At 34.5% G+C, this 15689-nt stretch overlaps 1 protein-coding gene across 1 annotated transcript in view; it reads left to right on the top strand.

Annotated features, from left to right (window-relative positions):
• Window positions 1–11681, top strand: part of LOC136041563 (kinesin-like protein KIF20A) — a 33525-nt gene extending 21844 nt beyond the window's left edge. Inside the window, exon 4 of the mRNA XM_065726249.1 lies at window positions 11263–11681. Coding sequence (XP_065582321.1) covers window positions 11263–11266 — 4 coding nt within the window. The 3' untranslated portion in view covers window positions 11267–11681. The remainder of the gene's footprint in view (window positions 1–11262) is intronic.
• The last annotated feature ends 4008 nt before the right edge of the window (window positions 11682–15689 follow it).

Here is a 15689-nt window from a genome sequence, read left to right as displayed (position 1 = left end):
AGTTTTTGGGCCTTACTGACTTTCCCTTTATAGCAAAGGTTTATTGTTGTGTATAATGTAGATATTTTAAAGTAATCAATCATTAAGAAGTCCCTTTTAGTTTTATCAAGTTTTTGAGTAATAAACCTTTTTAATTACCTTAAAATATTTTTTCAGGCCCTTTACTATTGGCTGCCCTTTATATTACAATAATGATTGAAATATATTGTGGTAACTAAAAATTTGGATAATCCAACCTATTTTACCATCTTAAGGTTGTTTACAAAGGTGTATGAAATATTTAAGTACTGACTTAGCTACAGAAAACTTCTAGATATAATAAAATGTAAGCAAGATGGCTCTTACTTTGACCATATCTATGGAAGCACTAATGAGAGAGTGGGTCATTTGATGCATTTGTAGGATTGAGTGAGATGAGAAAAGAAGTGTAGGTTTGATGAGAGATGGCTGGTGAATGTGATGAGGAATGAATGTTTTGCAAGATTTTAAAATTTTGGACAATTTCTCATGTTGACAGTAGAGTGCAGAAGTAAAATTTTGCAATTTTTTTTCTTTGTTTCTGTTATGTTAGACAATGTTGAATATTCTAAAGTGAAGTTTCTTTTTTGTTTGGAATTGTGATGGCCCTAGGGCTTTAGTGCAATACAAATTACTAATGTGTATTCACTTTCTTTAAACAAACACAAGGTCTATGTCTCCTAGCTTTAACAAAGTCAAATGTAATTTTAAGACCATGGATTTCAAAGTAGGTCAAATGAACTTCTGGTAAAAATGAGCAATTTATGAAACATCTAGATTAAAAAAAAGTCTTTTAGACAACAAAGAAGACAATTGAATAAAGAAAAGTACCTTATATCATAATTGTTGTGCACCCTTAAGATAGAAATGAACAAAGCTTCAATTAAGATTCTGTTTGTTTAAACAGACAGAAGGGACAAACCTCCAAGCTTTGACAAATACAATCTCACTTTGTGGCAATCTCACTTTACAATCTCCTATCTTTTCAAAGGGGACTTTCTTTGGATTTTTTCTATCCAACTAAAACTGAAAAGGACAGCATGATATACAAGTGACCTTCCAATTACCCTACATAGCAAGAGAAAATCATTAACTTAGGCTATGCTTTATCTCAATCCCCCTCCCAATGTGCAGAAATATGGCTCAAATTTCATATTTTCAATGCATTTAACCTCCTGTCACGTGTTTTTCTAGTTATTGTTTGTCACATTTATTTAATTTACAGCTACATGGGATGAAGTTAGAGAGACAGATTGACAAAACAAATGGAAAATAGGAAATTTCAGCAATACATTTTTATATTGGGAGGATTGAGAGGTAAAGTAGAGCAAAGTTGAATATAAAATGTGTTACCAGCTATTATTCTAAAAATTATGAAGCATGAATTTTTTTTTTATTATGTTTCTTTCTCTTCAGGTCCTTCTCTAGGGCTTTACCAAATCAAACATTCTATGCCCAGAAAGAATAGCAACAAGGTATAGTCTATATACAAAGGCTTATGTTATTTAACTATGAATATGGAATTTATATGGCAATCAGGAACTGGATATAGGCTAAAGCAAGTAAAAAAGAAAGAAAAAACTTCCCTAGTTAGCTCAGGAGACTTTTAATAGATTACTCTTCAGATAATTTCCTGTGATACATAATTTAAATATTTACCCCTGTACAGTAGGGCGTTAAAACAATCTATCACAATGTAAGATACAGTATATTTATATATGATGCTGATTTACAAATTCCAGGATTCTTTGTTGTAGTTTTCATAATTTTGTTGATAAAGTTTTATATATTCATCATATTTTATTTTATGTCATTAACATTAGCCAAACTAAACTTCTCAATAGAACTTGAATGTGGTGGCTATAATGCACAAGTACTGCAAAAATCTTACAACACATTATGTGTCATGGTAACTGTTCAGTGACAAAAAAAACTATTTTCCTAATTTAGCTTAATTTGTTATATTTTTGTGCTTATCAGAAATATTTTGTTAATTTTAGGCAGCTGTCCCCCCTCAAAAAATTCTTAAACATTTGCTGGTTTATACTTAACTAGTATTCTACTGAAAACAAAAATTAATATATATTTTGTATTGAAGAAATATAACGCCCTTTGGATTTTTTTTTATTAAGATTAAGCAGTTTGCTATTTTCTTTTGTTAGGCTAAGCCTGTAATAGTGCTTTATTGTGAAGAGTCAAAATTTGTAGGGTTTGCAAAGGCTAGCCTGAACAATATGTTATTACAAATTATTAGGTTAAACTTCTGTTTGGTAAAATTCTAGTTTAGATAAATTTGTATTATCTTGAAAAAGGTTTAGGTTAGGAAAATGAAACTTTTAGGGATGGGTCTAGAGACTAAACTATATCATGGGAAAGTATTTTGGAGCATCTAACTCTACTCTTTCTCTCTCTTAAAAATGTTTGCCTTAAATAACCTTAAATCACATTGTCTAATGAAATAAGGATTAAATCCTGTAGAATTGCTGGTTAGTGATGATGACAGTTGGAAATCTCAATATTTGGTCCACACCCTTAAAAATGCTTGTGTTATAAAAGTGAAACCCTTGCAAAATAAATCTTCTACTTAAATGACAAGAAAAAAGCGTTTTTAGTGTCATAACTTTGCTCAATTTCAATTTATGAAGTTTCCAAGATTTGGAAACTTTCAGGATTTACATTTCCCTATATTTAAATACAAAACACTGATAAGGCTTAAAATTCTACTCAAATAAAAAGAATTGCATTTTCAGAGCTAAAACCAGAGAAACAGAAACTGCTTGCTGAAAGTCAAGGTAAGATGTTGTTTTACCAAAATTTTAATAGTTACAGACCAGTCCAGTATGCAAAATTCCCAGATTTAAAAACAGAAGAGGGTTATCACATAAGCTTAGCAATAGCTTCTCAGAGTATGTTTTTAGCTATGGATTAATCACTGAAAGTTTCATTCACCTAACATAACCCCATTCAAAGATAGCAAAAAGTAGCTAAACTGGAATTTGACTGGAAATTTAATCTATAGCCTGGTAGGCTAGTAGAATTCCAAATCAAAACAAAAAGAAGTCAAACTAGAATTTTATCCTCTGTTTAGGGTAGCTCAACAAAGCTAAAGTCTTATCATTTAGGACTTTTTTATAGATAATTTTGCTTTTACAGTATGAATACAACATTTTCCAATATATTACCTGAACAATTTAACCAAAGATTCCACTAGACCCTTCCTATCTTTTCAAATATACCAGAGAGTATGCTAGATCATTTTTCAATTCTCTCTGACCTCAAACTAATGTGAAATATGTCAAATCCGGAGGAAATTAAGCCAGTGCTAAATCATTTAATTATAATAGAATGACACTCTTGACACTTTACGGATGTTTTATGTTTGAAATTTTTTGCCCAAACCGACAAGTAAAAAGAGTGTTTTCGCGAACCAGTTTTGTTTGAGCTCAACCATATGTAATTTTTTTCTGTTTTTGCGTTAAACATACAAGCTGGTTAAACCAAAGCTGTCATTGGTTAAACCAGCTGGTTGACGCGAAAAAAGGCCTTAAGCTCACGTTTACAGCGGCTGATACTGCAGTGTTGCCAGCAATAGACCTAAAAGTTATATCAGAGTAGGCAGAAATTATGGGGACAGAGAAACGGAGAGTTTACTTGTAAAAATGCTGTGGCTTTTTCGTCAATCTTACTAGCTCGAAATTTGACACTGCAATAACAGGTAGTCCTAATTTACAGTTACTTCTCCTTAAAATAAACCGCTATAAAATTCAAAAAACATTTTTTAAAAGTTCTAAAATATTTATGTTATTCCTAAGAGCGCTTCACTTACTTTACCCACACCCCCTGATATGCAAATGTATTTCCCAAATTATGTTTTTTCCTTATATTTTGCTATATGTTCTTCTTTACCTCAAATAGATTTAACGGCAAAGAGGCAATATGGACAAAATCAGGAAACAAAAAAGCGTATGGACAACATATAACATGGGCTAAGTATTTGCAAATTCGGGGGGGGGGTAAATTAAGGCGAAGCATTTTTAGGAAGGTTATAAGTAGAAGTTTAGAATTTGTCAAGTTATTTTCAGAATTTTATAGTGTTTCCTCCTGAGAAGATTAACTGTAAACTAGGGGTGATCAAGTAAGTACGATAGTGGGTTAAAAAGAGGGGTTTATTTGGTTTCCGTTTCCGACATACGCATGAAGAATAATTTGATTGGCTGCAAAATGTGAAAACCAACCAATAGAATTAGAGCATAAGATTATCATAGAGGCATAAGACAGTAGTTTTTTTTTCCCTTTGAAAAACGAATAAAGGCCAGATTCTCGCTAGTTTTGCCTTATATTTTTTTTAAGAGCTCGAATCAAAAATAGTGTGACTTCGGGTCAACAGCGAAACCCAACATGGAAATCTGATCTTTATTCTCAGTCTATGTGGGAAAAATAATAGATGCCAGATTAAAAAAAAAATTGCTGTTTATCTGGAGCAGCTTTTGAATTTTGAAATTAGGGTTACTGATTCAAACGCTTAGCGAAATAATGGCAAAATTAATATTATTACTTTTTCTAGCCCGTACAAAAGCAAAGCAAGCAGTGGACTAAAGTCATAAAAATTTATATAATATTATATAATTTATTTATATAATTTATATAATATTTATGTTATAAATTTATATTTTAATATAAATTTAATGACTCCTGATAAATAGCGAAATCTGATCGTCAAATTTTATAGAATCTTGGATCTGTTCTTTTTTTGTATTAAATGTTTGAAAACAGAGTTTTTCTTACGAAGGTCAAGAGCAAATTTGAGACTTAAAACATAGAAAAATTATTATTTAACAGATTACATATATATATATATATATATATATATATATATATATATATATATATATATATATATATATATATATATATATACAGCTCAAATGAGCTGACTATTTACATCTTCTGATATCTGTAAAGTTTTAAAAACTGGCGCTTTACTGAAAACACGAAACTGACCACGAAAAACAAGATGTTCCCTTAGGAGCAAAAAATTTGATAAGTAGCCAGCAGAAAATAAAAGGCTAATTTATATAGCCGTGAATAGTCTTTCACTATTAGTCTTTCACATAGCTAAGAGCTCATATGGCACTTGTGACGAGGCGAGAAGAGCTAAGAGCCAAGAGATCATATGGTATGAGCTCTAACAAAATTCTATGAATCAATAGATTGATTTAAAAAGGAAAATAAGAGACTTAATGCCGGTCAAGATTTAAAATAGGAGCTCTGAGTCACAAAGTCCTTCTAAATATCAAAATTCATGAAGATCCGATCACCCACTCGTAAGTTATAAATACCTAATTTTTTCTAATTTTTCCTCTCCCTTTTGCCCCCCAGATGGTCGAATCTGGGAAAACGACTTTATCAAGTCAAATTGTGCAGCTCCCTGACACGCTTACCAATTTTCACCGCCCTAGCACGTCCAGAAGCACCGAACTCGCCAAATCACTGAACCCCTCCCCCAACTCCCCCAAAAAGAGTGAATCCAGTACGATTATGTCAATCACGTATCAAGGACATTTGTTTATTCTATCCACCAAGCTTCATCCCGATTCCTCCACTCCATGTGTTTTTCCAAGATTCCCCCCCCCAACTCCCCCCAATGTCAAAAGATCTGGTCGGGATTTGATATAAGAGCTCTGAGACATGAATTCCTTCTAAAAATCCAATTTCATTACGATCCGATCATCTATTCGTAAGACAAAAAAACCCAATTTTCATGTTTTCCAAGAATTCCGGTTTGCCCCTCCAACTCCACCGAATGTCACAGGATCTGGTCGGAATTTAAATTAGAACTTTAAAGCACAAGATCCTTCTAAATATCAAATTTCATTAAGATCTGGTCACCCTTTCGTAAGTTACAAATACCTCAATTTTCAAAATTACCCCCTCCCTCCAATTCCACCAAAGAGAGCAGATCCGGTCCGGTTATTTCAGTCACGTATCTTAGACAGGTTTTTATTCTTCCCATCCACTTTCATCCTGATCTCGCCGCTTTAAGTATTTTCTAAGATTTCCGTTCCCCCTAACTGCCCCCCCCAATTACGCTTGATCCGGTTGAGATTTAAAATAAGAGATCTGAGTTACGAGGTCCTTCTAAATATGAAGTTTCATGAAGATCCTATCACCCCTTCATAAGTTAAAGATAAGTTATTTTTTCTTATTTTTCAGAATTACCCCCCCCCCCCAATTGAGCGGATCCGCTCCAATTTTGTAAATCACGTATGCAAGACTTCTGCTTATTTTTCCAACCAAGTGTAATCCCAATCCCTCCAATCTAAGCGTTTTCCATCATTTTAGGTTCCCCCACCCCAAACTTCCCCCAATGTCACCAGATCCGGTCAGGATTTAAAATAAGAGCTTTGAGACACGATATCCATCTAAATATCAAATTTCATGGAGATCCAATCACCCGTTCGTAAGTTAAAAATGCCTAATTTTTTCTAATTTCTCCTCTCCCTTTAGCCCCCCAGATGGTCGAATCTGGGAAAACGACTGTATCAAGTCAAATTATGCAGCTCCCTGACACGCCTATCAATTTTCACCGTCCTAGCACGTCCAGAAGCACCAAACTCACCAAATCACTGAACCCCTCCCCCTGCTCCCCCAAAGAGAGCGAATCTAGTACGATTCTGTCAATCACGTATCAAGGACATTTGTTTATTCTATCTACCAAGCTTCATCCCGATTCCTACACTCCAAGTGTTTTTCCAAGATTTCCCCCTCCAACTCCCCCCAATGTCAAACGATCTGGTCGGGATTTGAAATAAGAGCTCTGAGACATGAATTCTTTCTAAAAATCAAGTTTCATTAAGATCCGATCATATATTCGTAAGATAAAAATACCCCAATTTTCACGTTTTCCTAGAATTCCGGTTTCCCCCTCCAACTCCCCCCAACGGATGGTGAGAAGGGTGATGAACTGTATGAGAGTCAGGAAGGTGTACTACGTATAACAAGGTCGTAAGAAAGACGCATTTGCACTATCAAGAACGGCTCAGGACCGACTAAGGCCCAGCGGCCACGGGGCAACTGTTTTGAGACTAGAATTGCTAACTGATTGCGCATGCAACTGTTGTGTGACCATGGCCTTGAGGAAGTGAGGTCCAACCCACGAGGCAATCCAGATATTACTGGTTTCCAATCAGTCTAAAACCGGTTACGAATGAGACCCCAGTCATGGTCACAGTTGCGTTGCAGTGCTGTCCCAGACATTTTCGGGAGCTACCGCGTTGATATTGTCCAATTATTTTGGCTCTCAACATGTCAGACCAGGAATTAAACATGAAAGTAGACTAATATCATGATTGTCAAAATGGCTAGTATACAATAACTGAGCAGCTAGGGGTTTTAAGTTTAAACTTTAAGGAGAAGGTTGAGAAGAAAATCGAACTGAATCATAAGAATATATGTGCATCCAGGTAGTCAAAAGAGCACATCTCCAATATCTTAGTAATTTCTAAGGGTATTAAGTTGAAACCTTCAATCATTGGTGAGGAGGGTGTCGAACAAAATCAAAGTAGACTATATACACCTAAGTAGTCGAAAGAGCGCGTCTGCAAAATATCAAGAGCGGCTAAGAGTATTTAGTAGACGCTTTCAGAGGATGCTGGGGGAGGATTCTATACTAAATCGAAAGACACTATGTGCATCCATTTCGTCAAAATGATGAACCTATAATATAACAAGAATTGCTTAAAGTATAAAGCTGAAACCTTTGGTGCATGTTGAGATAAATCCCGAACAAATTGTCAAAAGACAGTATCCGCAACATGTCACGAACAGCTTTTGATATCAAGTTTAACTTTCAAGGAATGATCAGAGAGCAAATTGAATTCAACGATAAGATACTACCTGCATTCAGGTTGAAAAAGGGGCATATCAAAAATATCTCAGCAACTTCTTAGGGTATTAAGGCGACTTTCAGATAAATTGTACAGATGGTACTGATCAAAATCAATCCGCACTATGTGCATCAAGGTTGCCAAAAAGACATATTACAAGTATCTCAGGAAGTTCCATGGACCACAGTAGAAACTTTCAGGGAATAAACAAACATTGTCCAACAAAGTCAAAAGCAACTGTGTACATAAAGGTAAAAAAAAGGGCACATTTATAATATTTCAGGAATAACTAACAGTATTAAGTAAAAATTTCGAGTGCATATCGAGAGGTACATTGAACTAATTCAGGAGACATTAAGTGCATTATGAATGTCAATATGGCATATATGCAATAACTCGGGAACATTTAAGAGTATTAAGTGGGAACTTTCACCGAAAGTTGAGAGAAATGTTAAACTAAATCAAACAAGAGCTAAGAGATTCAACTCGATCCTTCAGCCGTGATACAGGTCTTGCTAGACTGCGTATAAAATATCCCTATTGAAAATTTCAATAGTATCCGTATTCGAGTTGGAATTTCAAATTGATCCCTAAGCCATGATACAGGTCTTGCTAAACTGCGTATAAAATATACCTATTGAAAGTTTCAATAGTACCCGTATTCGGGTTGAACTTTCAACTCGATCCCTCAGCCGTGATATAGGTCTTACTAAACTACGTATAAAGTTCGTCCCCCTGTAATGAAAGCTAATTTCCTTAACCTCTTTGCAATACTCACTTGCCTCCAGACTTCAACCATAAAAAAAAACAAGGTATACTACTTATGGTGATCGGAAAGCAACTGACTGATTGTAAGAACTTTCTAGAGAAATATTTGAATCATGCGTGACTGGACGACCAAAGACCTAATTAGACATTATAGTAATGTACATGTTTCAGCTCTTCCGGGAGTATTGATCATCACTAAAAGGAAAGTCGTACCTCTCTTAGTTAAAAAATTGACTTCCTTGCCCAAGGACAACTTTCTGATGCGACATCAACTGCACTAGCAGGTTTCTAGAAGATCAAAGAGATATGGTTTATGGCTCGTTCAAAGGCTCATGTTCATGTATGTTAGTTTTTTATAATTTTCTCTTGATGGCACCAAAGCGAATAAGACTAGGAAATATGAGAATAACACCATTGAAATCACCACCGCTGCAAAACCTTAAATACAGGTTGACAGTCTCCCATCACGGTTGCATTAGCAGAAGCAGGTTAGTACAGATTAAACCGTGGACAACCGTGGAACAGACGGAACAAGAATTACCAGTTGACACTAATTTGGAAATAGTTTCTGTTATATAGGTTCGACAACCCAATAATTTTCAATAATGAAAACAGTTTCTTTGGAAAATTTTGAAAAGAGCCTGAAACACGTTAAACCCGATGCGATGCCAAACTGAAATAAAAAGTGATCCGTTGAAGTCCTATTGTTCGTAAGCCCGTTGACGCGAGTTTTAAACTCCCCCACCTTGGAAAACAAAGACAATACTATTTTTGCAGCGACAGCACTAACGTGTTTCTCTTTTTCCCCAGCCCTAGGAGGATTCTGGAAAATAGCAGAGATGGCTAAGGGTTCAATTCTTTTGCTGGTTTCTTTCAAATTCGTTGGTTAGTTTCGTACTCTAGGAAAGGCTAACTTAGTGTTATATGCCTAATTGTCTTCTAAGCTATGTTGAATTTTTCTAAGCTTGCATTTACAACTTGCACTCCGTTTAATTCGCTTCTGAAAAATATCAGTAACCCTTTTTTGTTAGCAAATACTTTGTAAAGGCAATGGGCCTGTGAGACCTGAGCCTCACCCCAGACTGTATGGGTCTACCCCGCAATTTTAGCAAATACATTTGCTTCCAAAGACTAACAGAAAAAATAGCTATTATTGTTAGTTGACAATTGGAAGACGGAGGAAAGCCTAGAAATTTTTCCCTATTTGTGCCCTAGACATAATACAGTCAAATGGGTTTAATGACTTTGATATGCAGTATATAAAAAAGTTTCGTGTTGTTCCTTCCTTCGTTCAGCCTACTACAAAAAATGGCGCTCAACTTTATTATTCGAGTTTTATATAATTTGTTGCTAACTAAATACTTACAAAAGGTAACTTCTTTTAAATATTAAATAAAAAAAAACAAGTTTTTTTTAACTGCAAGTAAGGAGCGACGTTAAAATTTAAAACGAACAGAAATTAATCCGTATATAAAAGGGGCTGGCCCCTCCTCAACGCCTGGCTATTTACACTAAAGTTTGACTCTTTCTCGCGTCTTTACTTATTAAAACAATAAAAAATTTAGCGTAAAGAGCGAGGCGTTGAGGAGGGGTCAGCTCCTCAACGCCTATATATATATATATATATATATATATATATATATATATATATATATATATATATATATATATATATATATATATATATATATATATATATATATATATATATATATATATATATATATATATATATATATATATATATATATATATATATATTATATATATATATATATTATATATATATATATATATATATATATATATATATATATATATATATATATATATATATAATATATATATATATATATATATATATATATATATATATATATATATATAATATATATATATATATATATATATATATATATATATATATATATATATATATATATATATATATATATATATATATATATTTATATATATATATATATATATATATATATATATATATATATATATATATATATATATATATATATATATAATATATATATAATATATATATAATATATATATAATATATATATATATATATATATATATATATATATATATATATATATATTGTATAATATATTAGTTCTTCATCACTTTTTCGATGGTTTTATCTCCGTGGGGCTCTTACAAAATGTAATTTTTTTAAATCACACCTTATCTACCCATGAAAGTTTTTGCCCAGAAAATTTCTTTTCCACCAAAAACTAATCCATGCTACCCCCGCCCCTCCTTAGGTAGTGCTCATTTTCACATTTAGCATTTATCTTGTATTGACTAATTCAGTTTTAAGGAAGACATTTGTATCTTTGCTTTTCCTATATCACAAAATGTTCCAGGAAGTCTAAAGAGATTTGTTAATAGCAAGCATAATTACATGTGAAGAAAAAAGGTCTTGACCAGACATCGCAACCATCTTGAGGTTTTCGCTCTTGTAAGGTATTTAGCCAATCTTCAAAATTTATCCTTTTATAAATTTTTTAGTTCGGAAAAACATATTGTCTATTGTCTGCAAATGATTGACTTTCCTTTTCTTTTCTAGATAATGAAGTAGCTGGGCAGTAAATTTTGGAACTCTGTATAAGCCTGTTCTCTGTTGCATTCGTCTTTTTGTGTATAGACGCTTATTTTTACATAAAAAGACAGTGCAGCAGAACTGGTTTCTTATAATTTTAAAGTTTAAATAAAAAAAACAAGGGTTCTAAACCTCAAGTTAAATAGAGTCTCAGTAAAATTCGCGTATATTTTTTTTGCTCCCCTTTTTCTATTTTACTAAAAAAAATAGAACCTTCAAAAATTTTTTAATCAATTTTGCTTCAATTTTTTGCTCATCCTTCACCTAACGAATTTACTGCTCATTGAAGCTGTGCAATTATGTGGCCTCTGCTCCTGCCAAAGAACCTCTTCCTGACTCAACATACAAGAACATTTTTTATTTTATATTTTAATATAAATTAGTCAATAAAAATATGGCTGTGACCAAGTTACCCAGTCAACGCAAACGGACAAAGATATCGCTCTTGCTAACCGAAATGCACCCATTCATGATAAAGTGCAAAACATAACATCTAGCCCAAGCCTAGCCCACGACTGTGTGATCTTGTCAGACGAAATATTACCTGGTGATACGTCATCAACTAGTGCAAATGCACTAGTTGATACGAGCCCTCAGACGCTCGTAGAGAAAACTGACGCAAGAACTCGTAAATACAACATGCTTTGCCGGTTCTTTGAATGAGGGTTTTGCAGACTAAAGAAAAAGTGTCGGTTTGTGCATATATGCTTTAATTTCCAATCAAAATGTTGCAACAAAAGTGATTGCAGTTTTGACCACGTAGATTTGTGTAGTGTCTTAACTTGTAGCAACATAGAATGTGTTTTCGCTCATGTCACTCCTGACTTTCAGAAAACAAGAGGATTGTTTCGGGAAATAAGCTCCACCTCCCTGAATACCCCTACTTTAATATCCCCTTTTAGTTTCCCTCCCCCTCCCATACACACTTTTCCTCCACCTTTTCCCACCATGCATTGTAACAAATATTGTAGTTTTGCCCATGCACCAAAAGTAGATGATGTTAATTCTCCTCCCTAGGGCCCTGTTCCAGTTTTCCTGTCCAAAGATAAAAATTGTAAGAGCCACTCATCTCCCTTCCGCCGTCCTTTTTTAGTGCAACGCACTCAAGCAAAGATTTATCATCAAAGTTCATCAGGCACAGCTCAAAAATTGACAAACCCTTCCCGATCCCGAACTCTCCTCCCTTATCCTTTGCTACCTCCTCCCCCTCCCCGCATACAGAAGTCCTATTTCCTCCCCCCTCACAGTATGCTGCCCTATACCCTCCCTACTCTGCCACAAACCAGCAATTTCTTGACGGACATGAATCACTATTTCCAACCAGGCCCCCTTTCCCAGCACCTTACGAAACCCCACCCCCAGCCCATTCGTTTTATCCCTCGTGCTTACCCTGTCAACGTGACTCATGACTGAGACTTTTTAATTGTCTTATAATGAATCCCAATTGTTCTCCTCGTGCTTCACCCATATCATTGCCCGTCCCCCACCCCCAAATCCCCAAGACAAATCATTTTCATACTCTAATAATTCATCTTTCGATGTTGACCCTAATAGTCATCCCATAAAAGTCAAATGTGCTCCCTTGGTCCCCTATTCTGACTTCATTAATCTGTCCCCGCTAAGAATCCCACCACCCCCCCCCCTGTACCCATTTGTAATTTAAATAAAATTAAGTGTAAAAATGGTACCTTTGCAGGTCGTTTTAAATTTCCCACACTTTTGTTAAGCAACGCTGAAAGTCTTAATTTTGACAAACTTAATGAATTAGACTCCTTTTCTAAAATATATAGATCAGACATAATCGCTATTACTGAAGTGCACGCTCAAAATACACAAATGTTAAAAATGAATAATTTCACCCAGTTTATTAAACTCAGAACCGAAACCCACCCTCTGGGTAAAAAAGGGGATGGAATTCTTTTCTTTGTCCGTAGCGATTTTTATCCTTCAGAAATATTAGTTCCTTGTCTTACTCCCTTTGATGAAATTTTGTGGGTTTGTGTTACCCACAAACCTTACCACGTCCTTTCAATTTGATTGTCCTGTGTTGTTTTTACTACTCTCCTGGGCAGAGAGCGACTGAAAAAATTAATTTTTTTGAAAAATTGTATGGCAGTGCCGACTATGTACTATCTAAATACCCAAATGCTGGAATTTTCCTCTTACGTGATGCAAATGAATTAAAACTTGAGTCTACATGTAATACTTTTAGTCTAAAACAAATTGTAAAAGTCCCTACTACCAAAGGCAATTCTACTCTTGATTTAATATGCACCAATATGTCAAATTTCTACAGACCCGTCACCATTCTTCCCCCTCTCGGAGGTAGTTACCACTTTAGCCTACTCCTATCTCCACTAGCTACAGTTAAACATTCCTTTACTATAACTGAAACCGTCTTTAGACCTCTAATTGACTCAGGACTCTACAGTTTTGGCTCTTGGATCACTAGTGAAAATTGGTCCCCTGTGTACCAAACAAATGATGTCGACTTCAAGGCTTTGTCCCTCCAAAATTTATTGAGGAGTAATTATGAAGCCCATTTTCCGGTGAAAAAAAAATTAAGATATGCTCTACCGATAAGCCTTACATTACTGCGACTTTTAAAAAACTAATAAGGAAAAAAATCAATTTGTTCAAGCAAGGACATATCATACAGGCTAATGATCTAAGAAAGTTCCTGAAGAGAAAATTGAGAAAGGCAGCTTCTGGGTATTACAATAGTAAGGTTAAGGATTTGTATTCTAACAAACCCAAACAATGGTACAGGAAAATTATAGAGATTTGCGGAAAAAACCCTGTTGAAGTTAGTTTTCATCTCACTGAGCCCCCTTACAAGATAGCCAACGATTTGAACCTGCATCTTGCGTCCATTGTACAAAGTCTCCCGCCTTTCACTGGCTCAGGTCAAACTATTCCTCCCTCCACCTCTTTCCTCCAAATGTCTCCCTCTGATGTTATAAATAAAATCCAAAAGCTAAAAAAAGCAAGTACTTGCCCATTAGACATCCCAATTGACTTGATTAAAGCCTTTTCAGACACAATTGATGGACCTTTATCTGATATTTTTAACCATATTACAAAATCTGGTAAATTCCCAAGTTGCTGGAAACTAGGCTTTATTACACCCATCCCAAAGAAATCTTCCAGTCTGACTATAATCAACATGCGTCCTATTACACTCACTCCAGTTTTTTCTAAGCTTTATGAAGGGTTCCTTTGTGACTGGCTTAAAATTAAAATTATACCACGCATTGACATCTGACAGTTTGGTAATTTAAGAAAAACCTCCACAACCCATTACCTTGTACACTTGATTCACACGATCCTAAGTGAACTAGAGAAACCAAATGTTTGGCTAAACCTGGTTTTAGTCGATTTCCAAAAAGCTTACTTATCTTTCATCAGGCCGTTATTGGAATATGCATGTCCGGTCTGGAATTCGCAACTTTCAAATGAACTTAGTGACAAAATCGAGTCGGTATAAAAGCGTTCGCTCAGGATCATTTACAAAGAAGGCAAAATATCCGTACTCCTTTCCTTAAAACTGCACGCATTACCACCTTGAAAGAAAGGAGGGAAAAAATTTGCCTGCTTTTCGCTAAATCAGTCATTTCTAATCCCCGTACTGAGGACTTACTCCCTGATTTTCACAATCTCATTAGACTCCGACTCCCCCGGTCAGCCTCCTTAGCAATCCCAACTTACTCTCCGATCCATGCTGTTACAGAAAGGTTTCGCAAAAGTTTTATACCCTTTATTCTGGAACACCTTAATAATAATTCGTGATTATGTACTTGCCAAATTCCCCTTTTCCTCTATTGCCATTTTTATTCTTTTTTTATTTACTGCAATGTTTTTGTAATTTAATTGTTAAGTTTACTGATTTGCCCTTTATCTTTGATGATTTTGCTTTTTTAATTCCTTTTAATTTTAAGTGTTTGACTTAATGTACTGTTTTGAATTTTTTTTTTCTTAGCTTTTAGTGACATATAAAGCGAATTCGGCTCTATAGAGCTTGTGATAGTCTTTTGCAAATAAATATTATCTTATCTTGGCACCATGGTCTTTACCCTAAAGTTAAAAATTTTCCTAATTCTTTAAAAAAGACTCCTAAAGATAAGGGTCGCTGAATTAGAACAATAAGTAACTTTTAAAAGTGCTGAAATACTTTAACGTGAAGAGCGAGGTGTTGAGGAGAAGGCACCCCCCTATAAACTATAAACAATAATTTCTGTTCCATTTAAGTTTTAATGTTGCTCCTTACTTTGACTTGAAAAAAGTTGTATTTTGTATTTAATAACCCGTTGAAATAACCATTTGAAATTATTTTAGTCTTCAAATTCAATAATCAAACTTGACTTAATGCTCCTGTCGAAATGCTTCCGGTGTCA

The sequence above is a fragment of the Artemia franciscana genome, unplaced genomic scaffold (genome assembly GCF_032884065.1).
Source record: "Artemia franciscana unplaced genomic scaffold, ASM3288406v1 PGA_scaffold_29, whole genome shotgun sequence".
Taxonomy (NCBI): Eukaryota; Metazoa; Arthropoda; class Branchiopoda; order Anostraca; family Artemiidae; genus Artemia; species Artemia franciscana.
The sequence above is the reverse complement of the archived record's forward strand: the minus strand, read 5'-3'. Positions and strand labels throughout refer to the sequence as shown.